The following is a 26,982-nucleotide window of genomic DNA, read 5'->3' on the forward strand; positions in this document are numbered from 1 at the left end:
GCACAGTGATTCAAATGAAGAGATGAGCAAAGAAACTGTCCAAAGGTAGTAGGAGGTGGACTTTTCATGTCTTCGTGTGACAGGGGTTCCATGGTGATTCTCAGATTTCCTGTTTCAGTGAGACCAGTGAAAACCATGTGTGTGTATCTTGGTGAGGATCACACAATTTGGTTTAGTTAATGCAGTTGGTTGAAAAGTTCAGTTACCCTTCTGCATTTTTCTCTTCACATAACACTATTTGCCTCTGAATTAATTGATTTAACTTTAGGTTTCGACAGTTGACATGCATGTTAGTTACTTAACTCTAGAACAACTTGAGCAGAAATCACTGGTTTGAGGTCAGTTGACTGGATTTGTGATTTTGTGTGTGCTCTCTTTTGTATTCCTTAGTTGTAAAGTTGATATATGTAAATTTTTAATTAGTCACTTAAATTTTTTTGTATTATGTGTTCATTCTTCTCATCTGGGAAAGAATTTACTCTGAATTTTTTTTCTGCTTTCTTTTTTTGAAGATTTCACCCATAATTCTTAATACTGTGATGACAATAATGGCTGCTATGTCCCCAAAGACAAAAGAAGATGAATCCAAAGATACATCTAAGGAAACAGAAAATCTTTGGGACATCAAATCTATTAGCGATTGCAACTCTTGGTTTCTTGGTGTTGACATGGGCACAGAATTAACAGAAAGTTTCAGAGACGTTGAAAATCAGTCGATAGAGGAAAAGTGTGCTGTTGTTGTCCAGTCAGTTCAAGTTACCTTAGAATGTGGCCTTGGGCATCGAACTGTACCTTTATTATTGGCAGAGTCTAAGTTTTCAGGAAATATTAAAAATTGGACTTCCCTAATGGCTGCTTCTGCTGACATGACGTTAGAGGTATGACCACATTAATTTTTACCTTCCTGCGGAGGCAATTTCTTAAAAGTACGACTGATGAATTAAGTAGAGAGCTTTTTGTGTGTGCATGATCATAGCAAGCATACATATGAATAGAGAATACAGTCTAATATTTAATTTGTTGATGTATAATTCTGTTTATTTGGCCATCATTTTTAAAGGGTTCTTTTGCTAAATAATTTATGAAGCCAAGTAACAGAGTAGAATAAAATACACCCTCTTTATGTATATTCTTTGTGTCTTTAGGCATGTTTTTAAAATGGTTATCGACATATTACATTACTTAGTATTTTTATACTGGTTATGGAAATATGTAGTTAAAGTTTAAAGACTCTCATTATAATTCTGTTAATTCTGTGCCTTTCCAGGTTCATTATTACAATGAGACCCATGCTGTTTGGGAGCCACTGATTGAGAGAGTGGAGGAGAAAAGACCATGGAATTTAAGCCTTGCTGTAAGGAAATCATAAAATATCATTGTGTACATTAATTTATATATATTCTTTCAAAAGGTTCAGAGATTCTTAAAATGTAGTCCAGGATCCTTGAGACCCTTTTAGAGGATACTGGGATCAAAATTCTTTTCATAATAACATCCAGTCATTGTATGTCATTTTCATTCTCATTCTCTCATAAGCAAACAGTAGAATTTTCCAAAGAACATGTAATTTTGCAACAGATTGTATACAGAATTAGAAATGAGAGACCACCTGTCTTCTAGTTTTTTAAAACTTTTTATTTTGTATTGGGGTATAGCCAAGTAACAATGTTGTGATAATTTCAGGTGAACAGCAAAGGGACTCAGCCATACGCATACATGTATCCATTCTCCCTCAAACTCCCCTCCCATCCAAGCTGCCACATAACATTGAGTAAAGTTCCATGTGCTATATAGTAGGTCCTTGTTGATTATCCATTTTGACTATCCATCTGTCTTCTCCTGAGGTTTGCCCTAAAGAGATTTGTAAATGCCCTTCTCACTATGTATTTTTAACAGTTATTTTTCATTAAAATATTATTAACATGTAATTGTTAGTTTTAAATGAATATTTAAAAATGTCTCAGTTTTTAGTTTTTTTTCAAATCAATTGACATGAATGTGGGCAAACTCCAGGAGATAGTGAAGGGCAGGGAAGACCGCTGTACTACAGTCCATGGGGTCACAAAGAACTGGATGTGACTGAGTGCCTGAGTAGCAGAAACAGCTTTAGTTTCTCATAGAGTACATACTGATAGATAGTAACCCACATAAGTGAATCTCTATCGTTTTCAGACACGGAAAGACTCAAGAACTGCTCTCCTGGTTTGTGAATTCTTTATGTTACCTCGTTATGGTACTTCTTGAAAACCCTTCAGAGTCCTAGATACTGAAGCCCGTCTTTCTAGATTAACAGGAGCATACTTTTATACCTTTCACAAGTGATCCCATCACATCTCTCTGGGGCAGCCTGACTCAAGTGTGAGGCATTGAAATTGGTTCAGCCATTTCTTATTTTAAAGATGAGCAGTCACTTAACCTATGTCCCAATTTCCTCTCAGTAAAGTAGAAATAATATTTCTGACCTAGCCTTCTTTGGTGTGGGTGGGCTCACAAAGTTTTATAAGATTTTTGAAATGCCTTTAGAATAAAAGCTATGATGGAGTCTGATGACTGATTGGAAGCTTATTGTATTACTTATTTATAGGTATTACTGGTGAAAAGTAGAAGAAGTTCCAGGTGTTACTTCCAGTGCAGATCAGTTTAGATTTCAGTGTTCTCTTAGGATGTTCATCAGCATAAAGTGACCAGTCAGTCAGGTAGCACTAGGCAAATAGCTTTCTGTAGAGGACAGACGAGTGACAACTATCGTAACTTACTTGGAGTGCTTCCATGGCACAGTTCTAAACATTTCCCTGCGTGTGGATTACACACTGGAAGAAAGAATGTGGATCTGTGCTAAGTCAAGGTGAAGTGCTGAATATGTTTGAGAATTTTGAGGAGCCTTGATATTAAGTGACAAAGTTAGAAGAATTTAACTCTATCAAGAGTATTTTAATTTTATTATTCATTGGCTGAGAAGTTTCTAATGTATTTACCCTTGTAGGTAAAGAAGAATCCAGTCCAAGATAAAACTTTGATGCCAGGAGATGATTTTACTGCACTTCCTGAGCCACAAACAGAAGTTGATATTTCTTCAGGAGATACAATGAATATAACAATATCCAAAAGCTGTCTTAATGTTTTCAACAATTTAGCAAAAGTATGTTTAGTTCTTGGTCAGATGGAATTTAGATTGAAACGTGGGTGTTATTTTTGTGTGTCATCAGCATTAGTTTCTAAAAAACACGTAGTCATAATTTAGTTTTTGAAAAAAACCCCTGTAGTTTACAAACATTTAATTGTGCTGTTGTATTCCTTTGCAGGGTTTTTCAGAGGGCACTGCTTCTACTTTTGACTACTCTTTAAAAGACAGGGCTCCTTTTACAGTAACAAATTCTGTAGGTGTTCCCATTAAGGTGCAGCCCAATCATAATCTCAGAGTGATGGGCTGCCCTGAGAAAAGTGATGTGTGTGATGTTGATGCTGGTCAGACTCTGGAATTGGAATATGCCACTATGGAACCTTCACGTCAAGGGAAACTGTCTATACTCAGCCGTCAAGAGAGCTCCCTCTTCTCCTTGACCTTTGGTATGCTGTATTATTTTATTTTTAAGGGCGTCTTTAGAAGTAGTGATATCAGCCTGTTTTTGGTAAAATATGGAAAAATATTTTGCTGCAGATTTCTAAAGGCTTGAAACAAATAGTTGAAAAACTTTTGTTTTCTTTCTCTAAACTTGAGAAAATTAAACTTTATTAATTTAAAAATTACCTTAAAGAACTAAATTATCTCTATATGCTTAAATAGTGCAGTATGTCGTATGCTTCAGAAAGGTTGGGAGTTCAGTGAGGAGTGAAAGTAACTATATTCAGATGTCTCAGAATGTTGGCAGTAATTATCACCATTTCAGAAAACAAGATGATATTTATTGTTTTATAGAGTTGGGACAATAAGGAACGAACTGGGTCTTGTTTGTTTTAATGCATACAAAACCTCCCCCTCAGGAGAAATTGTTTTGGGTCAGAAAATGTTATAACAATAAATAGTTTCCTTTCTGTGTTAGCTCCTGTGTCTTAGACAAGAATTTTGTGTAGTCATCATTTCTAGTCATGAGAAAAAATACGCTTGCTGTTATTTTGAGGTGCTGCTGTTGATTCTGTCTTATAAGAGCTTATGTAAATTAGTATTTGGAATGCTCTGCCTTAGCACCTCATGGATATACAGAAGTGACCAAAGTCCCAGTTGCCAGACCTGGACGGCGGCTGTATAATGTATGGAATCCCAATACCAGTCATTTTGACTCACTCGTGGTACAGATTGATGCAACTGAAGGGAATAAAGTAATTACCGTTCGTTCGCCTCTCCAGGTAATGCGTTAAGTGAATTGTGTTCCTTATAGTATATCAAGAAATATTAAATCACTTGGCTGACCATAGGAATATAGTAAAACTTCATTTTATTGTAGGTCATTACTGATTTTCAGAAATAAATAATAGTTTAAATTGGCTGCTGATTCCTGTCCAACTTACTTTTGTAACATTCTTCATTTTAAATAGCTCATAAAATGCTCTTGTTAGTTTAAAGTCGATTATTGTTGTCTCCTGTGTTTAAAATTAATGAAACTTTTTGTCTATTCCTTGAAAGATTCAAAACTGGGGAGTATTATAATAATAGCTAGTGGTCAAATAAGATTATATTCCATTCTCTTTGTATTGTATTTTTTAAGTATGTGTGAAGGAATATTGGAATGATCTCCCCAGGAAAAATAATTTAGCATGTTAATCTGTATAAATATTTTTTTCACTTTTAAGACTATTAATTTTTCTTTTTCTGTGTGTTGTAATAGATTCAGCATATGGTCAGCAAAAGAACATTTCTTCTTACCTATAAAATTAGATGAAAATGAAAGGGTTTGAACTTCTGGTCATTGTTGTCTCTCTCTTGGCTATTAGGTCCTACCTATATTGCATTGAGGTTAAGGAAGAACTATACCATATTTATTTACCTCATTTTTCCTTTGCTATCCTTTTGTGTTTAGTCATATAGTACTTTGAGAAAAGGTTATAATGAAGAAAATATTATGGCTAAAGTCTTCAACGATTAATATATGTTTGAAAGATTATAATATATACTAAAATTCAGCATGTAATATGTGAACATGTGAATATCCTAATAATTCTTAGCTTCCATTTAACAGCAAGTTTCAGATATATAGCACTTAAATAAATAAAAGTTTTCAATTACCATAAAAATATCTTCCAGTTTGGGGCTTGAAATTTTTTAGATCTAAATATAATTGTGTGCAGCTCACAGTTTTCTTTTTGAATGGCTACATCTTTTTTTTTTTTTTTTAGTTTTTATTTTTAAATTTTAAAATCTTTAATTCTTACATGCGTTCCCAAACATGAACCCCCTCCACCTCCCTCCCCACAACATCTCTCTGGGTCATCCCCATGCACCAGCCCCAAGCATGCTGCACTGAGTCAGACATAGACTGGCGATTCAATTCTTACATGATAGTATACATGTTAGAATGCCATTCTCCCAAATCATCCCACCCTCTCCCTCTCCCTCTGAGTCCAAAAGTCCGTTATACACATCTGTGTCTTTTTTCCTGTAACAACTTGTATGTTTTTTGTCCAACAGATTAAAAACCATTTTTCTATTGCTTTCATCATCTATAAATATGTTAAGAATGTGAAGCTGTTGGAGCGCATTGGAATAGCCAGACCTGAAGAGGAGTTCCATGTTCCTTTAGATTCATATAGGTAGATACTTCCTTGAATATATTAAACTAGATTCATTATATATATTTTTAATTTTGTGAATTAGCATCTATATTCTGGGAAAAAAGTAAAACATCTGTATTCTACAATAACAATAATTCTTACTATCTAAAGATCTATAAAATCCAATTTTAAGACATATGGAGAAATATATTTATATTATTATTGAATTTGCCAAATGAAACTTTTCATTGTGTATTTGATGTTTCAGAATTTTTATGAAACTTATTAGATTGTCTTTGTATTTGAAATTAACTATTTTTTTTAGTTGTCATTTTTTACAGAGCAGTTTTTCTCAGAAAGTGCCTCCAGAGTCAGCTGTGTGACTTTGGGCAAGTTTCTTAACTTTTCTTAGCTTTGTTTTTCTTATCTATAGAAATAGGAATAAGAGTACTTGTCTTGTAGAGTCATCAAGAAGAGTCAATTGAATTCTTTTTCTTAAGTTCTCAGTAAAAATTTTTTCCCACTTTGTTTTTTTCTTTAGATGTCAGTTATTCATTCAGCCAGCTGGTATCTTAGAGAATCAGTACAAAGAATCCACCACTTACATTTCCTGGAAGGAAGAGCTTCATCGGAGCAAAGAAGTCAGATGCATGCTGCAGTGTCCGTCGACAGAAATGAACTTCTTACCTCTCATAGTCAACACAGTTGCTGTGCCTGATGAATTGAGCTATATAAGTGCACAGGGGGAAGACTGGGATCCAGCTTACATCATTCACCTTTACCCTACTGTCACCTTGCGAAATTTTCTCCCATATTCTCTAAGATACTTACTCGAGGTATATCTTCTGCATTTTCAAAAAATTTTATTTATTTTTAATTGAAGCATAGTTGCTTTACAATATTATATTGGTTTCTGCCATACATCAACATGCGTCAGCCAGAAGTATACATATATGCCCTCTGTTTTGCATTTTGTTTGACTTTTATTATTGCATGGAGTGAATTCTTTTTTTTTTTTAAATGGTATTTTTGTTGAGGTCAGTGTTTTACATCACATACTTGTAATGCTTTGATAGTAATAATAATAACAAAAATTGGCATAGCATCTACTTTGTGCCAGCCACTAGTTCATGTATTTTACATGCATTATTTAGTCCATACAATAACTTCCCAAAGAAGTTGCTATTACTTGACCCATTTTACAGATGAGGAAACTGAGTCACAGGGGGGTTAAGTGACAGACTCAGAATCCTGTACCTAATAAATGGTAGAACTGAGGTTTGAACCGAAGCAACGTGATTCCTTGTTCTTCACCCCTGAACTCTGCTGCATCTGCTATAAATTAATAATTATAATCATCTCTTTATTATCTAAGTACAGTTCTCTTAGCTAAAGTACAGGAAAGCACCAGTGAGAAAATACTTCATCTTAATTTATTATGAAGTTAATCTTAGTTTTTAAAGTGATGATTATTTAGTTCAAATTTATTTTAAAGTGATGACTATTTGGGTCAAGATGAACCAAAAAATAATTACTGTCTGTCCTAAGAAATATTAGGGAACATTTTCTAGTAATGAAGTATAGTAAATGCTTTTAAATTTGTTCATGCCGCAACATTTCAAAATACAAAAATCTGAAAAGTGTTTGGAACCTAAATTAATTTTCTTTGTGTAACAAGAAGCCACGCTTGTCTTGTGGAGACTAAAATTAACTAGATGAACTAGGTAGTATTTATTTAGTAAGCTCTTGCTCAGACAGTGAAGAGTCTGCCTGCAGCACAGGAGACCCAGGTGTGATCCCTGGGTCAGGAAGATCCCTTGGAGAAGGAAGTGGCAACCTGCTCCAGTATTCTTGCCTGAAAATATATTGCCATTACTCATTTATAAAGTAGTTGCACCTTAGATAGCTTGTCAGAATAGTTTGACATCACTTTCCTTCTTTTATTTGTATGAGAACCATTAAGTGTAGAATGTGAATAAAGGATGAAGCTGAAGCACAGGCTGTTATGTGGCTCGTGTAATGACATATCTCTTAATGGAAATAGCCAGTGTTCTTGCATCCAGCCTTAGATTCTTGACATGGGTCTGACTTTTTCTCAAAACTAACAGCCATTGGCTTGCTGATGGCTGAATGACAACTTCTGCCTTTGGCTATGATACAGTGTTTTCTTTTTAGTCCTTAGTAATTGTTGGATATTCATAATACGTAAAGATGGTACCTTGAAGACTTCTCAGTTAATGTGAATCTGGTAGGTAATTTAGTATTTGTATAAGATAGGGAAGTTATTGCAGAGATTTTTTTTAAAATTGGTAAGCAAATTTAGTTTTTGTTTGTTTTTAGGGAACAGCAGAAACTCATGAGCTGACCGAAGGCAGTGCAGCCAATGTTCTACATTCACGAATCAGTGGAGAAATAATGGAATTAGTTCTGGTGAAATATCAGGGCAAAAACTGGAATGGACATTTCCGTATATGCAGTACACTTCCCGAATTCTTCCTTGTGTGTTTTTCTTCTGACTCCGCAGAAACGTTGACAGTTGACCTGTCAATACATGTCAAGCGAATTGGCAGCCAGATGGAGCTCTCCATTTTCAGTCCCTACTGGCTAATCAACAAGACTTCTCGGGTTCTCCAGTATCGTGCAGAAGATACGCATGTGAAACATCCAGCTGATTTTAGGGATATTGTTTTATTCTCTTTCAAGAAGAAGAACATTTTTAGTAAAAATAAGGTGTGTTTTTGTTGATAAAAACAAATTATTCAGTGTCATTGGTATGTATTAGATCCAAGACTACTTTTAAGGACTACATGATTAAGTGGGCTATTAGGAACTAACAACAATAGTGTCCCAAGGCTGGGGTATCTTTTTCTCCAGTGCCCCTAGAATTACTTCTGTTCTTGACATAGTGTCAAGTGGAAAGCTTGACTTTATGTAGGTTACCAGTGATGCAATGGGGTTTCAAAAGAGAGAGCCGTTGAATTTGGTTTATTTTAACTGAGCCTCATATGTATGAAGGATTAAGGCGGGCCTTCGAGAGAAAAACAAAGCCTAAGGCCTGATCTGATCCTTTTTGCTCTGGTTGTTTCTTTCCTTTGCAAACTCACATCTTTATATTGCTCACCTCTGGGCTTTTGTGTAGCTGCACCTGCTTAGAATGTCTTTTGCCCTACGCTTTCCCTGTCTGCTTCTTGTTTTCCCGTTATCACTGTTCATGCTTTGACATTCTGCTCCAGCCTGACATGTGTGAAAGATTTTCTGATCCTCTAAAGCAGAGCTAGATATCCCATGCATGTTCTGTTAGAGCAGTGCTTTTCAATCTCAATCTCAATGTGCAACAGAGTCACCTAGAGGGCTTTGAAAACAGACTGCTGAGCCAGGCCCCCATAGTGCAGTTCAGTAGTCTTGAGTAGGGCCTGGAACCATACTTTGAGAACCTCTGTCATAAAGTGTTGATTAATGCTTGATATTGTACCTGTTTATGTGTCTGACCTGTGGTTATACTCAGGTTTTTATCATCTGCTGGGTAGATGGAGGTTAATAGAGGAGCAGAATTAGATTTCTTCTGTATAACTTTACCTTTTCCCATAGCCATAAGTAAGCTTTTTATCCTGTCAGTTTGATAGGATTTTATCCCTCTTATGTGGCTGTTATCACATTAAGTCTTGCCTTATAATTATTAGTGTGTATTTTCTGTCTCTGTTTAGTTGGAAGCTTACTGAGGACAGGTATTGTGTCTTCCGTTCTCCTTATCACAACACTTTTCGTTGTTTGCTGAATAATAAAAGCATAAATTCCCTGTGTGTGCTAAAGTTTTAAGAATTCATTAGCTCTATATCAAAAACCTGACACTGCAAAATATCGCTTTACTTTTTAATTCCTTCCTAAGTAACAGAAGTTCTCATTGGTATACAGCTTTAAATTCATTATACTCATCGCAGAGGTGAATGCAAAGGAAGTTTAGAGCTCTGCTTTTATTGTATTGTCCCCTAGAGTTCCTGTGCTTCTTTACCCACTTGCAGCATGCCTTTGATAATACTTTTCTGTGTCTCATGTTATTAAATAAATGTCTAGTGGTCTAGCACCTATCCATCAAATAAAATTAATACAGTGTTTTAGATTTCTTATATGATTGTCTGTGTTCTCTGGTGTAGGTACAATTAAAAATTTCAACTAGTTCGTGGTCCAGTGGTTTTTCATTGGATACAGTGGGAAGTTATGGATGTGTGAAGTGTCCTGCCAACAACATGGAGTACCTGGTAAGGTTTTTGCTGGCTTATTTACCTCTGATTTCATTCACGTTTTCTTCACTAAATAAGCTGGAAATCCTCAGGGGTATAGAAATGTGAATTCAGAGTATTACATGGAGGATGTCTACTATTACGTTATGTCTGTCTATTTATTTCTAGTACAGTTAGTATCAAAGCAAAGCCTAAATTTGTCAGAGTTTAAGACAGTGATTTGAATACATTTAAGGAAGGAATTTAGTAAATACACAGAATTACTAGAATCCACATTCCATACCACTCCCTGCCAAAACGTCATAAATCTTAAATTTCACTGCAACAATTTAAATAATCTGATACTAGTTGTTTTATTACCTCATTGAAATTTTTATTTCATTTTATTGATAGCAGAGAGAATAAAGCAGCAAAGGAAAGGGTACACTGATTTTAAAACAATTTATTTTGGACTGTGAAAAAGTAAAGGATTTTTAAATATTAAGTTTGTTATTATAAGTCATCATTAGTTAAATTACTGATAGATATTTCTTGAATTGGTTTCTGCTGGTCCCAGACTAAGGATCTGAAATTTTTCTTCTTAGTGAGAAGATAGTCATGGAATATGGTTCTTTTTAGTTACTCTATTTAAGAAATCCTATTTTAAAATACTTGAAGAAGACTGTGAGTGAATAGCTGTGTGTGTTTCAAGCTGTGTAAAGTACTGGGAAATGATAAACTTGTTTGTTTCCTTTCCACAGGTTGGTGTCAGCATCAAAATGAGCAGTTTTAATCTTACACGAATAGTTACTTTGACTCCCTTTTATACCATTGAGAACAAGTCATCATTAGAACTAGAAGTTGGTGAAATTGCATCTGATGGCTCACTGCCAACTAATAAATGGAACTATATTGCTTCTTCAGAGGTAATAATTTTCCTTTAATATAACTGGCTCCTAAAATGTACAATTCTGCGGTAGTTTGAGCATTCTTTGGTGTTGGCTTTCTTTGGGATTGGAATGAAAACTGACCTTTTCCTGTCCTGTGGCCACTGCTGAGTTTCCCGTTTGCTGGCATATTGAGTGCAGCACTTTCACAGCATCATCTTTCAGGATTTGAAAGAGCTCAACTGGAATTCCATCACCTCCGCTAGCTTTGTTCGTAGTGACGCTTTCTAAGGCCCACTTGACTTCACATTCCAGGATGTCTGGCTCTAGATGAGTGATCACATCATCATGATTATCTGGGTCGTGAAGATCTTTTTTGTACAGTTCTTCCGTGTATTCTTGCCACCTCTTCTTAATATCTTCTGCTTCTGTTAGGTCCATACCATTTCTGTCCTTTATTGAGCCCATCTTTGCATGAAATGTTCCCTTGGTATCTCTAATTTTCTTGAAGAGGTCTCTAGTCTTTCCCATTCTGTTGTTTTCCTCGATTTCTTTGCATTGATCGCTGAAGAAGGCTTTCTTATCTTTTCCATGGAAAAAGCAAAAGAGTTCCAGAAAAACATCTATAGCTGCTTTATTGACTATGCCAAAGCCTTTGACTGTATGGATCACAATAAACTGGGGAAAATTCTAAAAGAGATGGGAATACAGACCACCTAACCTGCCTCTTGAGAAATCTGTATGTAGGTCAGAAAGCAACAGTTAGAACTGGACATGGAACAACAGACTGGTTCCAAATAGGAAAAGGAGTACATCAAGGCTGTATATTGTCACCCTGCTTATTTAACTTATATGCAGAGTACATCGTGAGAAACGGTGGACTGGAAGAAACACAAGCTGGAATCAAGATTGCCGGGAGAAATATCAATAACCTCAGATATGCAGATGATACCACCCTTATGGCAGAAAGTGAAGAGGAGCTAAAAGCCTCTTGATGAAAGTGAAAGAGGAGAGTGAAAAAGTTGGCTTAAAGCTCAACATTCAGAAAACGAAGATCATGGCATCCGGTCCCATCACTTCATGGGAAATAGACGGGAAACAGTGGAAACAGTGTCAGACTTTATTTTTTTGGGCTCCAAAATCACCGCAGATGGTGACTGCAGCCATGAAATTAAAAGACTCTTGCTCCTTGGAAGAAAAGTAATGACCAACCTAGATAGCATATTCAAAAGCAGAGACATTACTTTGCTGACTAAGGTCCGTCTAGTCAAGGCTATGGTTTTTCCAGTAGTCATGTATGGATGTGAGAGTTGGACTGTGAAGAAAGCTGAGCACTGAAGAATTGATGCATTTGAACTGTGGTGTTGGAGAAGACTCTTGAGAGTCCCTTGGACTGCAAGGAGTTCCAACCAGTCCATTCTGAAGGAGATCAACCCTGGGATTTCTTTGGAGGGACTGATGCTGAAGCTGAAACTCCAGTACTTTGGCCACCTCATGCGAAGAGTTGACTCATTGGAAAAGACTCTGATGCTGGGAGGGATTGAGGGCAGTAGGAGAAGGGGACAACAGAGGATGAGATGGCTGGATGGCATCACTGACTCGATGGACATGAGTCTGAGTGAACTCCGGGAGATGGTGATGAACAGGGAGGCCTGGCGTGCTGCTATTCATGGGGTCCAGAGTCGGACACAACTGAGCGACTGAACTGAACTGAAAATGTACAAGTAAATATCAACATGTAAATAAGAATTATATATCTCTCTGTCATAATCACTTTGCTGCCATATTTGTGTGTTAAACTATGACAGCCAGCTTTGAAAGACTTTCCTTTAATACTATAAACATACGTTAAAAAGAAAAAATTGTTGATAATATTTATCACTAGTCTAGTCTAGACTGTTAACACTCATTTTATGGTTCTTCCTATGTATATAAATGTGGATATGTGCTGTAAAATGTACATAAAAATAATTTACTATTCTGTCAGTAGTCAAGATAATGTCTTTATATTCAAGAAACATCCAATCTTGGAAGGCGTAAGACTCTCTTAAATTAATACATAGAGAAGAAGATAATATATGGCAAGCTACTGGAGGCAGGGTACGTGGTCTGATACTCCCATCTCTTAAAGAATTTTCCACAGTTTGTTGTGATCCACACAGTCAAAGGCTTTGGCATAGTCAATGAAGCAGAAGTAGATGTTTATCTGGAACTCTGTTGCTTTTTTGATGATCCAGCAGATGTTGGCAATTTGATCTCTGGTTCCTAAGCCTCTTCTAAATCCACCTTGAACATCTAGAAGTTCATTGTTCACGTATTGCTGAAGCCTGGCTTGGAGAATTTTGAGCATTACTTTGCTAGCATGTGAGATGAGTGCAATTGTACGGTAGTTTGAACATTCTTTGTCATGGCCTTTCTTTAGGGTTGGAATGAAAACTGACCTTTTCCAGTCCTGGCCACTGCTGAGTTTTCCAAATTTGTTGGCATATTGAGTGCAGCGCTTTCACAGCATCATCTTTCAGGATTTGAAATAGCTCAACTGGCATTCCATCACCTCCACTAGCTTTGTTCCTAGTGATGCTTCCTAAGGCCCACTTGATGAAGCAACAGTTAGAACCGGACATGGAGCAACAGACTGTTTCCAGATTGGGAAAGGAGTACATCAAGGCTATATATTGTCACCCTGCCTATTTAACTTATATGCAGAGTACCTCATGTGAAATGTCAGGCTGGATGAACCACAAGCTGGAATCAAGATTGCCAGGAGAAATATCAATATCCTCAGATACACAGATGACACCACCATTATGGCAGAAAGCAAAGAAAAATTAAAGAGCCTCTTGATGAAAGTGAAAGAGGAGAGTGAAAAAGTTGGCTTAAAACTCAGCATTCCAAAAACTAAGATCATGGCATCAGGTCCCATCACTTCATGGTAAATAGATGGGGAAACAATGAAAACAGTGACAAACTTTATTTTTTGGGGGTAAAAAGGCACTGCAGATGGTGACTGCAGCCATGAAATTAAAGGACGCTTGCTTCTTGGAGGAAAAGCTATGACCAACCTAGACAGCATATTAAAAAGCAGAGACATTACTTTGCTAACAAAGGTTGATCTAGTCAAAACTATGGTTTTCCACTAGTCATGTATGGATTTAAGTTGGACGGTAAAGGAAGCTGAATGCTGAAGAATTGATGGTTTTGAACTGTGGTGTTGGAGAAGACTCTTGAGAGTCCCTTGGACTACAAGGAGATCCAACCAGTCAGTCCTAAAGGAAATGAGTCCTAAATATTCATTGGAAGGACTGATGCTGAAGCTGAAGCTCCAATACTTTGGCTATGTGATGCGAAGAATTGACTCATTGGAAAAGACGCCTGGTCCTGGGAACTGCGAGGTTTAGGGGACAACAGAGGATGAGATGGTTGGATAGCATCACTGGCTCAATGGACATGAGTTGAGCAAGCTCCGGGAGTTGGTGATGGACCGGAAAGCCTGGTGTGCTACAGTCAATGGAGTCTACAGAGAGTCTAACACAACTGAACGACTGAACTGAACTGACTGATAGGTGGTTATAGGATCTCTGAATAGATGAACTGGAAGTTTCCTTGAAAAAAATCCCCAAAATTCAACCACCTTACTTTACAGAGAAGGAAGTTGAATCTCAGTTTTTTTTTTTTAGGTCAGTAAGGTTATTGGAGATTGAGATCATTGTGGCCTAGATCAAAAGAAAATGTTTCATAGAAGAGCTGGTATTTGAACAAAACTTTGCAGACTCAACAAGAGGTGAAGTGAAGAGAATAAGGAAAGTGGGGGAGAGGGCAGATGCAACGACAAGCATTAGTGCCTGAATTTGCCTGAGTTTTCAACCAAACCAGCTGACTGAAGGATAGGACTGTTTTTCTGTACATCTAAAAATAATTCGAAAATTCTCTTTAAAATTGCTTGGCCAAAAGTTTAAGAGGAGGGACTCCACTTACAATACAAAGTTAAACCTCTAAGAGGCATGGGCTTTCTAAGGCACTTAGAATGATCTCCATAGACTTGGCAGCAAATACGTGTTCCTTATCTTTTTGTCTTTGATGTGGGTTTGATAGTAGCAGTATTCTTTTCAGAAATAGAATTTACCCAGTATTCTGTCATGGGTGAGGAACTTTTGTTTTATGAAGTAAAATCTCAGTTTTACAGGTGAGGAAACTGAGGCTCAAAAAGGTCAAGATTAAGATCAAACAGCTGTGGGGGGTAGTGTCAGGAGTGCCAGCAAGGTCTTCTGCCTTCAGTTGCCTTGTGGTTTATCTAGGACAAGATACTCTGGAAGAATTCATAGTGCAATTCATAAAAGCAAATATTAAGATTATATTTTTTAAATATTTAAGATATTTGAGATGTTCTTAATAGCACTTCAGTTCCTCATATTGTAATTATTCTGTAAGTATGAAAAGACTAATACATCTGTATTTCTGATGGAATTTCTTTGGGTTCATAAATAATCATTATATTGTCAATAATCTCAATATGAAATGTAAAGGAGCTCTTTTAAGAAACAGTGATAATTGAGTTATGATCTGAATTAGAATTTAAAACTTTATTAGCCACTGTTTTATTTACCATAGTATTGTTTTAAGACTGATATTTGACTTTCATATTTTCAGAACCTTCCATTTTGGCCTGAGAAATTTTCAGGCAAACTTTGTGTGAGAGTGGTGAGCTGTGAGGGATCATCCAGGCCATTCTTTTATAACCAACAGGATAATGGCACTTTATTGAGCTTGGAAGATCTGGTACGTTATCCTGTTTTTAAAATAAAATATCTTTGATTTTTAAAGTTTACTTTACAATATTTTATTAAGACGTTCTCTAAAATATCCTGATAATTAATAGAAGGTATACTAACTCTAACAGTATATAATGCTGCACATATGTTTGTAATAGATCAGAGCCAGTGTGATTTTCTGTAGGAATTTAAGAAAACAGGCTTTTTAATATCTGTATGAGTGATTGAAATTCTAAATGTCACGTGCAGTTTAAACCAATGCTTCAAACGTACACCTTTTTTCTGCAATAGAATGGGGGTATCTTGGTGGATATAGATACTGCTCCGCATTCAACTGTCATCAGCTTTTCTGACTACCATGAGGGATGTGCACCTGCCCTAATAATAAACCACACACCATGGGACGTCCTCACATATAAACAGAGGTATGAAATAAAAAGGTTCTTAGAAAATCTGATTTGTTTTCGGTGGTTTAGTTGCTAAGTTGTACTCCACTCTTGCACCCCGATAGACTGTAGCCTGCCAGCTCCTCTGTCCTTGGGATTTCTGAGGCAAGAATACTGGAGTGGATAGCCATTTCTTTCTGTAGGGGATCTTCCTGACCTAGCAATCGAACCTGGGTCTTGTGTGTCCCCTGCATTGGCAGGCAGATTCTTTACCAACTGAGCCACTAGGGAGGCCCCTGGTCCACAGTTCCTTCTAGGAAATCTTTGGGTCTAGATGTGTTTCACCTTCCATGTGTTTTCAGATTTTAGAAAGGTTATAGGGATGTGTATTGCTAATAGCCCTAGCAAGTTCTGAGGCAGTACTCTGTAACCAGCACATTAGTATTCCTGTAGCAAAACGTATAAACGTTCATAATAAGTGAGATAAATGAAAGTATTAATAGTTTCCCATCAGTTCAGATCAAGTTTTGCTGCCACATGAGTTTGGACACCAAACTTAAGAACATTTGGGATTTTGAAGCTTTTTACGTTTCAGAACTGCATGCAAGGAACTGTGAACTTGTTTAAGCAGTACCGTTCTTTTGCGGTCTCGTGATGCTCAGTGAACCTCTCTATAAATCGTATTGTTTTTGTAGGAGAGTAGAATATTAAACAGGAGGGCAGAGGGCTGAAGACAGATAGAAGTGGAAGATTAAATAGTGATATTGAATGTGTTGTAGTACAGACTGACAGGAATTTTGTTGTCCTTGTGTGTGCTGTTGTTTAGCTTGGGTGATGTCATTAAACAGGCAGCTTTAGATTCTTAAAATATGTAATAATATATTTGCAAAGAATTATTATTATAAATCTTCAGGGCATTATTTTTATATATATATTATAATATAAAATAATAATACCCATTATATATATGTATACATACACACGCATATAAATATATAAAAAGTAATGCCTTGCTGGGACTTCCCTGGTCATCCAGAGGCTAAGAGTCCGCCTGCCAATGCAGGAGATATGGGTTCGATCCCTGGTCTGGAAAGATCCCTCATGCCTCAGAGCAGCAGAGCCCATGTTCCACAATTAGTGAGACCACGGGCCATCACTGCTGAAGCCCAAGCGCTCTAGAGCCTGAACTTCACAACAAGAGAAGCCACCACAGTGAGAAGTCCACACGCTACAGCAGAGGACCCGCTACTCCCTGCAACTGGAGAAAGCCCTCAGACAGCAGTGAAGACCCAGCACAGCCAAAGATAGATAGATAAATTTTAAAAAATTAATGCTTTCCAGGTTTAACGTGTTCTTAACTCTCATGGCTTGAATCTGCTGAGAGATTTGAAAGTATAGATTAAACCCTAAATGGGTTACTTTTTGTTTTAGTTCTCTGCAAAGTCTCTTGTGTTATCTAGACCAATACTCCTTAAACTTAAATATCAGCATTAAGATCTCCTAGAAATCCTGTAAAAATGCACGTTCTGAGTCAGTTGGTTTTTGGTGGGTCCCGGAATATTGCCCTTTCCAGCAAGCCTCGAGGTGATGCTGGTGCTGCTGGCCCAGGGACCGCGCTTGGAGTAGCAGGGGAACAAACCGTTGTTTTCTCTACTGAGACTCTTACTTCTTATGCATTGCTTTTGATTAAAATCTCAAATTTGAGTACCAAGTAAAGTTCTCTGCTCCTAAAAAGTTTACTATTCACAACCTTTTCTATAGATGAATTCTGAGGTACCAGTCTGTTTACCTTCATGAATTTTGTTAGTGCCATCTTACCTGGATCAGTTCAGAGTACACTGCAGCTTCAGAAAGAGCAATATTCTTTGCCCTCAAGCTTCAAGATCATTAGTTATTTGGACATTTTAGGGTACTTATCTTTAGGCAGAGTTGTGTTTTATTAACAAAGGCAGTTTTATAACATGTTTATGCCAGTCCCCTCCTCAGTAAACCACAGGTCTACGTTTCTCAAGGCCAGGGTATTTTAATCTTCCCTCTGTCACTTGTGTTTCAGCGGGTCAAAGGAAGAAATGGTGTTGCTGCCAAGACAAGTTCGACTCTTTGCCTGGGAAGATCCCACTGGTACCAGAAAGCTTAAATGGAGTTATGCAGCAAATGTTGGGGAACATGATCTGTTAAAGGTATCATCTGATGTGAATGGGTATCCTATGAAGTGTGCTGTGCTTCGGTCGGTCAGTCGTGTCAGTCGTGTCCGACTGTTTGCGACCCTATTGACTGTAACCTGCCAGGCTCCTCTGTCCATGGGGATTCTCCAGGGAAGAAAACTGGAGTGGGTTGCCTGCCATGCCTTCCTCCAGGGGATCTTCCAACCGAGGGATCGAACCCAGGCCTCCTGCAGTGCAGCAGATTCTTTACTGTTTGAGCCACCAGGGAAGTGCCTGATAACAAAGGAAATAGACAAGTTAGCTTCACACTGTCATCTTTTTCTTTATTGAACTAAAAATGAATTGCAAGTATTTTCAAAATAAGTTGCTTTGGGGCTTTAGTTGGTAAATAGTTCACACCAATATTTTGTCCTAGATCAGTCAAAATACTATATTTGCATTAAAAAAAATTGGCCTGTTTCAGCTTGCATAAGACCAGTACTTTTTTATTTACTTTTTTTAATAAGGAAAGAGTTTTGAGGCTAAAAGTGAAAAACAGCTTTATTTTGTATACCACTGTTAGCTGTAAGATTTTTTAAGGCAAGTTTTCCCTATCAAAGCCATATGGTTTTTTAATTAAAGGAGTATGACAGTAGTAAACTGTCCATATAAGAAATAGAATGAATTACTTATTGAAATACTATTTAGATAGCTAAATTAATTAAACATGTTATTTCCTAGACACTTAGACTTTGGGAAGGGATTAAGAATTCATCTGCCAGGAACTTCCCTGGTGGTCTAGTGGCTAAGACTCCATGGTCTCAATGCAGGCTGCTCGGGTGTGATCCCTGGTCAGAGAACTAGATCCCACATGCTACAGTAAGAGTTCATATGCCTTAACTAAAAATCTCACATGCCACAACTAAGAACCAGTGCAGCCAAATAAATAAATACTTATAAAAGTAAAAGAATTCATCTGCCAGCCTCCCTCCAATAAGACACTGGTCCTCCATGAGTGGTACCTAGTTTCTGTAGGATTATATTCTATGCTGAAAAGTTCATATAGTGTCATATTCCACTGTCTGATAATGCCAGTTGTCATAAAAGCTTTCTTGGTTATTTAAAATAGTAATTGGCCAAGAGTGACTGAATTATCCTCTCCTATATTCTCTCTGAAATACCCATAAAAGAGATAGAGTTTTGAAAAATCAGACTGATGGTTATGAGATTCTTGGAGTGATTTTTGCCATGACAGTTTGATGGAGCTCTGTTACTTGCTTATGCTTTACTTTTTACAACAGAGAAACCCTCAAGGGTTGTAAGTGGTAGAGAGGAGCTTAAGTTCCCTGTTACAATGTCTCTGACTCAGAGACATGCTAGCTTGACCAGGGGTCCCTGTACTGTGCTGGTGTTATTTTCATTCTCCTCACATTTCATGCCCCTCAGCAACCACAACTCCCATAAGGCAGTACACAGATACTGGAGAAAGAATGGTGTCGCCATCCTGAAAGAGTATGTCAAGGTCTATAAATTAAGGCAGAATCATAAAGAATCCTGGCAATAGTGTATTGACAGGCTTGTGGTTTTAAATATTTCTGTTCTATTTGGTGTTAGAAAACCAGACAGTAAGAAATAGATTATTGTGCCTTAGTCAACTTGTAATCTTCCAGGTTATGAAAATTAAGCTAGAAATAAGACAGTTAGCCATTTCCTTGTCTCCTGGCTGATCTGAGAAGGGAACTCTGCCGGGGCTCAGGTGTACATGAAAAGGGAATTCAAAGAAAATCCACACAGTACTATAAAGCACTTTCCTCATTCAGTTCAAGTCAGTCGCTCAGTCTGTGTCTGACTCTGTGACCCCATGAATCACAGCACGCCAGGCCTCCCTGTCCATCACCAACTCCTGGAGTTTACTCAAACTCATGTCCATCAAGTTGGTCATGCCATCCAGCCATCTCATCCTCTGTCATCCCCTTCTCCTCCTGCCCCCAATCCCTCCCAGCATCAGGGTCTTTTCCAATGAGTCAGCTCTTTGCATGAGGTGGCCAAAGTACTGGAGTTTCAGCTTCAACATCAGTCCTTCCAATGAACACCCAGGACTGATCTCCTTTGGCATGGACTGGTTGGATCTCCATGCAGTCCAAGGGACTCTTAAGAGTCTTCTCCAACACCACAGTTCGAAAGCATCAATTCTTCGGCGCTCAGCTTTCTTCACAGTTCAACACTCACATCCATACATGACCACTGGAAAAACCATAGCCTTGACTAGACGGACCTTTGTTGGCAAAATAATGTCTCTGCTTTTTAATATGCTATCTAGATTGGTCATAACTTTTCTTCCAAGGAGTAAGCGTCTTGTAATTTCATGGCTGCAGTCACCATCTGCAGTGATTTTGGAGCCCCCCAAAATAGTCAGCTACTGTTTCCACTGTTTCCCCATCTATTTGTCATGAAGTGATGGGACCGGATGCCATGATCTTCGTTTTCTGAATGTTGAGCTTTAAGCCAACTTTTTCAGTCTCCTTTTAACAAGAGGCTTTTTAGCTCCTCTTCACTTTCTGTCATAAGAGTGGTGTCATCTGCATATCTGAGGTTATTGATATTTCTTCCGGCAATCTTGATTCCAGCTTGTGCTTCTTCCAGCCCAGCGTTTCTCATGATGTACTCTGCATATAAGTTAAATAAGCAGGGTGACAATATACAGCCTCCTTTTCCTATTTGAAACCACTCTGTTGTTCCATGTCCAGTTCTAACTGTTGCTTCCCTGACCTGCATATAGGTTTCTCAAGAGGCAGGTCAGGTGGTCTGTATTCCCATCTCTTTTAGAATTTTCCCCAGTTTATTGTGATCCACACAGTCAAAGGCTTTGGCATAGTCAATAAAGCAGAAATAAATGTTTTTTCTGGAACTCTCTTGCTTTTTCAGTGATCCAGAGGTTGTTTAAGTGTGAATAAACAGGAAACAAACAAACAAACATGGAGTTTACGAAAAAATAGTTCAGGAGAAAACTGTAGCATGATCCTAAAGATTCAGAAGCTGATCACACTTCTGAAAAATTTTTTTTCCACAGAAGGACCAGAGAAAATTTTCAGAATGTATGCCTGAGATTCCCAAAGTTATAAACATACGACAGCTATGATAGGAGAAAGTTGGTGAGATAAAAGACAAGGACAAGAAAATAAAATGAAAGGGGGAGCAGGGAAATAGTATGTTCTGAACATAATATATTAACACCATTTAATCCTAAATTTTAATTACAGAAATATAGATCAAAGATGATTTTTTAAAAAGGATACCAATTAATAGAAGCAAAGTGAGTAATAAAAGAATTCTAAATCAATTGAGAAAATGAAAATAAAGAAAAATTTGCTCTTACAGTAAAAGAAGGAAGCCTAAGGAAGTATATAGTAAGTGGCAAATGTCAGTGCATTTTGTTGAATATATCATGTTAATGCTTATTATATAGTATCATAAATTCTTATGGTTATAACTTAGAACTGCTGGTTAGAACTCAAAACCAGATCTTCTTGACTTCATAGTCACTGGATTTTCCCCACTAAACCATGCTTCCCATCAAGCATGTCAGTAAATGAAAGTGGTTTAAATTCTCCTATTAAAAGATCACATTCAGATTAAGTTAAAAAGTAGTTTCTAACCAGATGCTATTTACATGAGATCTGCGTTAACTGCACAGAAAGTTAAAGGCATGAAGAGATGATAAAGATTTAACAAGTAAACAAAAGTAAAAAACAATTTAACTATGATTCAAAGCAAAAATCATTAAATAGAATATGATAATGTGACACAGGAAGGCATGATAGCCATAAACCTTCATGCAGTGAGTAATATTGCATCAAAATGTATGACCGAAAATGTTGGAAGTCAACTGAAACATTGTTGCCTGGGGATATTTTAAAATGTACCATATTTAATTTTTAACAGATCCAATAGATTGAAAACAAATAGAGAGCATTTGAATAATAACCAAGATTGAACCAAGATGCATATCAAATTTTGTAGTTTACAAGGAGAAAATACACCTTTTTTAGTAGGTATCTCTGAAACATTTATAAAACTTAATCATGTTAGAGTAAAAAAATTGGGCCGTCTACTTTGATATATGTTAAAATCTGTAGATCAGTTTCAGAGAATAGCAAATAGCAACCATTTCTGTGCTTTTGGCGACATCCTTTGTTTTTGGCTTCTGTGTTCCAAGAAAGCTTGAAAAGCACATATTAGGTACTTATACTGCCTGTTGAAGTGAACTGTTGTTTTATTTATGTTGAGTCCAGAATGAAAAAAAATCATTATTTAAATATCTGAAGACGTGCACCAAATCAAACCTAATATTTTTAAATGCTATAAAAGACTGTCAGCCAAGAAGGCTCTTCTTAGTGAGAGTTAATACAAACTGATGACCATAGTTTGACTATTTAACAGTGTGATTTATATAAATACTTGCAGCATTATAAAGTATTAAAACCTAATTTTACCTGAGACTACATTTCCAGTAAAGTTTTAAACCATTCTGTTCTCCATCTGGGAGACAAGTAAGCATCTTATGCCATTGGTGCCTTTGAAGGAGATTCTTGTTCCTGCTGAGTATCCTTTGAGCCTAACTAGGTAACGTAAAGTAAGGTTTTAGAAAAATAAGCACTATTGATCTGTTACTGTTTGAAAAAATTGAGGATGTTTCAAAACACATTATGGGGAACAAGTGTGTATACCTGTGGCGGATTCATGTTGATGTATGGCAAAACCAATATAGTATTGTAAAGTATAACTTTAATTAATTTATGTTATTTTGATGGTTTTCTGATTTATAGTCATGTTTTCTTAGCTACTGCATGCAGTTCAACCTTCTGTAATAAAAGCTTACTGTTTGTGGTTTTAATATGAAGTCTCTTTCCCACAGGATGAATGTGGACAGTTTCCCTATGATGCAAACATCCAGATACACTGGGTATCATTTCTCGATGGGCGCCAGAGAGTTTTGCTTTTCACTGATGATGTTGCCTTGGTTTCCAAAGCTCTGCAGGCAGAAGAAATGGAGCAGGCCAATCATGAAATAACTTTTTCTCTCCATAGTCTTGGGCTTTCACTGGTCAACAATGAAATCAAGCAGGAAGTTTCATATATTGGGATAACCAGGTATGGGAGAAGAAAGATAAGGTATCAGAAGTCTTTAAAAGGCATTAAGTTCATAATATCAAGTTTGATGAGAGTAGAGAAATACCTATTTTGAATTTGATGTACTGTACATACCTTTCAGCAAAGCTTACTGAACAGCTGCTTTCACTGCTAGTTGAAAAGCCCCTAAGATAAAATAATGTCTTGGCCCTTATGACAACACTCATTAGTTGGTGGGAGAAGAGGTTTGTTTCTTTCCTTGTTGTTTGTATGTATTTTTTAAATGAATTACAAAAACACTGAAAAAAAAGCTACAAAGAAGTGTGAACATGTTCTGTGGTTCTGTAGAGGCTGGAGAAACTGGTGTCGGTTGGGGAAGCCGAGAACAATGAATCACATAAATTGGAAAAAAGTTTCACGGAGGCAGTATTTTAACCTAAGTACATGATCTTATTGGATGGTTGTGTAGAACATTTTAATAATGATGGACCCAATTCTTTTCTCTGATTCTGCTTATACTTATATAAGAAAAATATTTGAATTTATCTATTTTGGGTTTTCAATCACACTGACTTTGGTAAAAGACTCATTCTTCTTTGGAGGCTATTGAGGGAAATAATTATCAGGTATAAGCAGTATAGGGTCTACGGATAATAATGTGTTTGGTGAAGTTCAAAATGAAGCAGAAACACAGAGATCAGATGTGTAATGCTCTTTGTGCAGCACCTGGCAGTTTAATTTTGTGAGAAGTGGCTCACCGTTTGGTAACCATGCCATGAATGAATGAGAGATTCCCGTTGTTCCACATCCTTGCCAGCTTTTAGTATTGTCAGTGTTGCAACTTTTGGCTATTCTAATAGATTTGTAGTGCTCTCTGTTTGTTTTAATTTGCAGTTACCTAATTACATATGATGTTGAACATCTTTTCATATGCTTTTTTGTTATTTGAACCTCATTTGATGAAGTTCAGATCTTTTGCCCAATTTAATATTTTTTGCTATTGTTGTGTTTTAAGAGTTCTTTGCGTAATTTGGGTACAGTAAGTCTCCTGCATACAAACAAGTTCTGTTCCAAGAGCATGTTCATAAATCCAATTTGTTCTTAAGTCCAACAAAGTTAGCTTAGGTACCCAACTAACACAGTTAGCTATATAGTACTGTACTGTAATAGGTTTATAATACTTTTCACACAAATAATACATAAAAAACAAAAAGTAAAATGTTTTTAATCTTACAGTGTAGTACCTTGAAAAGTACAGTAGTACAGTACAGCGTCTGGCATTTCTTGTGTACCAGCTGCATCACCCCTGCTTTTATGTTTGCTTCTGGGCATCCTGGCTTGAAATAGAGATACTGTACTACTGTACTCTATACTGTGCACAGTGAGGCACTCAAAAGCACAGCCACTGGTAGAAGATGCACACGTGTGACAGCGTGTGCCAGACACGCAAACTGACTTATGTGATTGGACATGTGGACACCTGTTCATATCATTGCAAGTTTGAAACTTAAAGGTTTGTAGGTAGGGGACTTACCATATCAGTCTTTTATCAGATGTACGTTTTACAAATATTTTCTCCCAGCCTTTTCATTCTTTTAACAATGTCTTTCACAGAGCAGAAATTTTCAATTTCAGGAAAGTCCCACATCTATTTTTCTTTCATGGATTGTGCTTTTAGTGATGTATTGTAAAAAGTCACTGCCAAACCCAAGGTCACTTAGATTTTCTCCTATGTTATATCTAGCAATGTTGTAGTTTGATGTTTAATATTTAGGTCTTCCATTTTGATGGGTTTTTGCCTAAAATATCCCCATATGAGAAAATTTTGCCAGTTCCGTAGTTCATTGATGTCAGTGTTTGATACAAAAACATATCCCCTGCCTCTTTTCCTTATGCACTTTTATATAAAATGTAGGTATATTTTGGTGTTTAAAATCTCTTGCATAAATGTGATTTTTCATAGGAGTTGTCAGTTGTGGCAATTTGGAGTTGACTGAAAATTCCACAACCTAAAGTATGCATTTAATTTAATTAATTTTCTTTGTGAATTATTTTAGTTCTGGTGTTGTTTGGGAGATGAAACCAAAACAGAAGTGGAAGCCATTTAGTCAAAAGCAAATAATTTTATTGGAAAAGTCCTATAAGAAATATCTAGAATCAAGAGACTTTGGCTGGATTAAACTAGATGATAATTTTGAGGTATACCAAATTTGTTTTTTTTCTTATTTATGTATTATGTTGCCGGTGGTGGTAGTAAATAAAATTTCGCTATCCAAGTAAATACATCTATGCAGAAACTAATTTGTTAGTAGCATTAGTATGACTAAGAAAATTTATTAGCATATTTTAAATTAAAATATACTGTTCATCATATACTGTAAAACATTATTTAAGCATGTTTCTTATCTGCATTTTTATAATTTTCTCTATTTGCAAAGCAGATAGTTTCATGTAACTTGTTTTCAGGAAAATTATGGAGAAATCAACATTACTAATTGAAACTTCTATTCTGAATGATAGCAATATATTGCTGTAGGCTGTGCAGAATTGTGTATCTCAGTGATGAAAACCCTATAAAAAACTTGCCCAATTAAATTCATTAGATGTAAATTATTTTAGGACATGAGTAGAGGTCCACAAATAAACATGTGCTCTACACAGGGCCCTACGTTATTAAAACTGAAAGTCACTTTTGCTTCGGGAAGAGCCCGGAAGCCTGACCGAAGTTTCAGCCGTGTGGTGTGGGCTCCTCTCTGTCTCTGATGGTGGCATTTGCATTGTCACCATGCCTGCTTGCTTCCCACCCCCACCCTCATCCTTACGAATGTTGGTCATGCTAAAACGAAAGAACACCATTCAGTGACTGTCAGACATGAGTAAGCTAGTGACTATTCACTGTTTAACTTTGTTAGAGCATAAGTGTTATCTGGAATTATTCATTACTGTTGAGGTTTTTTGGAGAAGGAAATGGTAACCCACTCCAGTATTCCTGCCTGGAGAATTCCATGGACAGAGGAGCCTGGCAGGCTACAGTCCATGGGGTCGCAAAGAGTTGTATTCAACAGAGTGACAATCACACACTCGCTCATTGAGGTTTTTTAAAAAATAAAAAGCATGGCTTATGTTCTTTAAGTACAGTTTATATCACTGAAAATATATTTTCCATATAACCTTAGTTATGTAATGATTCTGCTTCAAACATCTCAGCTGTAGATCATCTTAAGGTAGATCTTTTGATTAGACCTAGAAATGAGCATTTTTCTTTTTCAGTTTGTGAGTGAGTGGATATTTAAAATGGTCTCCACTGCTAATACCAGTTCATCACAAGCACATCTGCTTTTTTCCCAGGTGAATTTTGGCAAGGACCCAATGGAAATGCGCCTCCCTTCTCGGTGCTCTATAAGGCGACATTTTTTATCAGGAATTCAAGTTGAATACAAGCAATCCCCTCACCAAAGAAGTTTAAGAGCCAGATTGTATTGGCTTCAGGTAACACTGTCATCCTATTCAATCAGTTTTGGAATCTTGTATCTGAATTTTTTTTTTTTTCCACAAGGTTCTGTCAAGGGATTAGATCTGATAGACAGAGTGCCTAAAGAATGATGGATGGAGGTTCATAACATTGTACAGGGGATGGTGATCAAAACCATCCCCAAGAAAAAGAAATGCAAGAAGGCCAAATGGTTGTCTGAGGAGCCCTTACAAATAGCTGAGAAGAGAAGCGAAAGGCAAAGGAGAAAAGG

General features: G+C 36.9%; 1 protein-coding gene across 5 annotated transcripts in view; it reads left to right on the forward strand.

The window, feature by feature from the left end:
* Nucleotides 1-26,982, forward strand: part of VPS13C (vacuolar protein sorting 13 homolog C) — a 181,184-nt gene that overhangs the window by 124,793 nt on the left and 29,409 nt on the right. For 4 of the 5 annotated variants that reach the window (XM_004010549.6, XM_004010550.6, XM_004010551.6 and 1 more), the window contains 16 exons: nucleotides 513-878; nucleotides 1,268-1,354; nucleotides 2,984-3,139; nucleotides 3,303-3,567; nucleotides 4,184-4,344; nucleotides 5,624-5,745; nucleotides 6,248-6,542; nucleotides 8,047-8,436; nucleotides 9,858-9,962; nucleotides 10,685-10,849; nucleotides 15,458-15,586; nucleotides 15,871-16,004; nucleotides 18,019-18,145; nucleotides 23,025-23,260; nucleotides 25,297-25,438; nucleotides 26,588-26,728. In XM_004010549.6, the coding sequence (XP_004010598.3) occupies nucleotides 513-878; nucleotides 1,268-1,354; nucleotides 2,984-3,139; nucleotides 3,303-3,567; nucleotides 4,184-4,344; nucleotides 5,624-5,745; nucleotides 6,248-6,542; nucleotides 8,047-8,436; nucleotides 9,858-9,962; nucleotides 10,685-10,849; nucleotides 15,458-15,586; nucleotides 15,871-16,004; nucleotides 18,019-18,145; nucleotides 23,025-23,260; nucleotides 25,297-25,438; nucleotides 26,588-26,728 (3,021 nt within the window). Of the gene's footprint in view, nucleotides 1-512; nucleotides 879-1,267; nucleotides 1,355-2,983; nucleotides 3,140-3,302; nucleotides 3,568-4,183; nucleotides 4,345-5,623; nucleotides 5,746-6,247; nucleotides 6,543-8,046; nucleotides 8,437-9,857; nucleotides 9,963-10,684; nucleotides 10,850-15,457; nucleotides 15,587-15,870; nucleotides 16,005-18,018; nucleotides 18,146-21,369; nucleotides 21,446-23,024; nucleotides 23,261-25,296; nucleotides 25,439-26,587; nucleotides 26,729-26,982 lie in introns of those variants that run through there. The other variant, XM_060417838.1, reaches the window with a different exon arrangement.

This window comes from Ovis aries, chromosome 7 (genome assembly GCF_016772045.2).
Source record: "Ovis aries strain OAR_USU_Benz2616 breed Rambouillet chromosome 7, ARS-UI_Ramb_v3.0, whole genome shotgun sequence".
Lineage (NCBI taxonomy): Eukaryota > Metazoa > Chordata > Mammalia > Artiodactyla > Bovidae > Ovis > Ovis aries.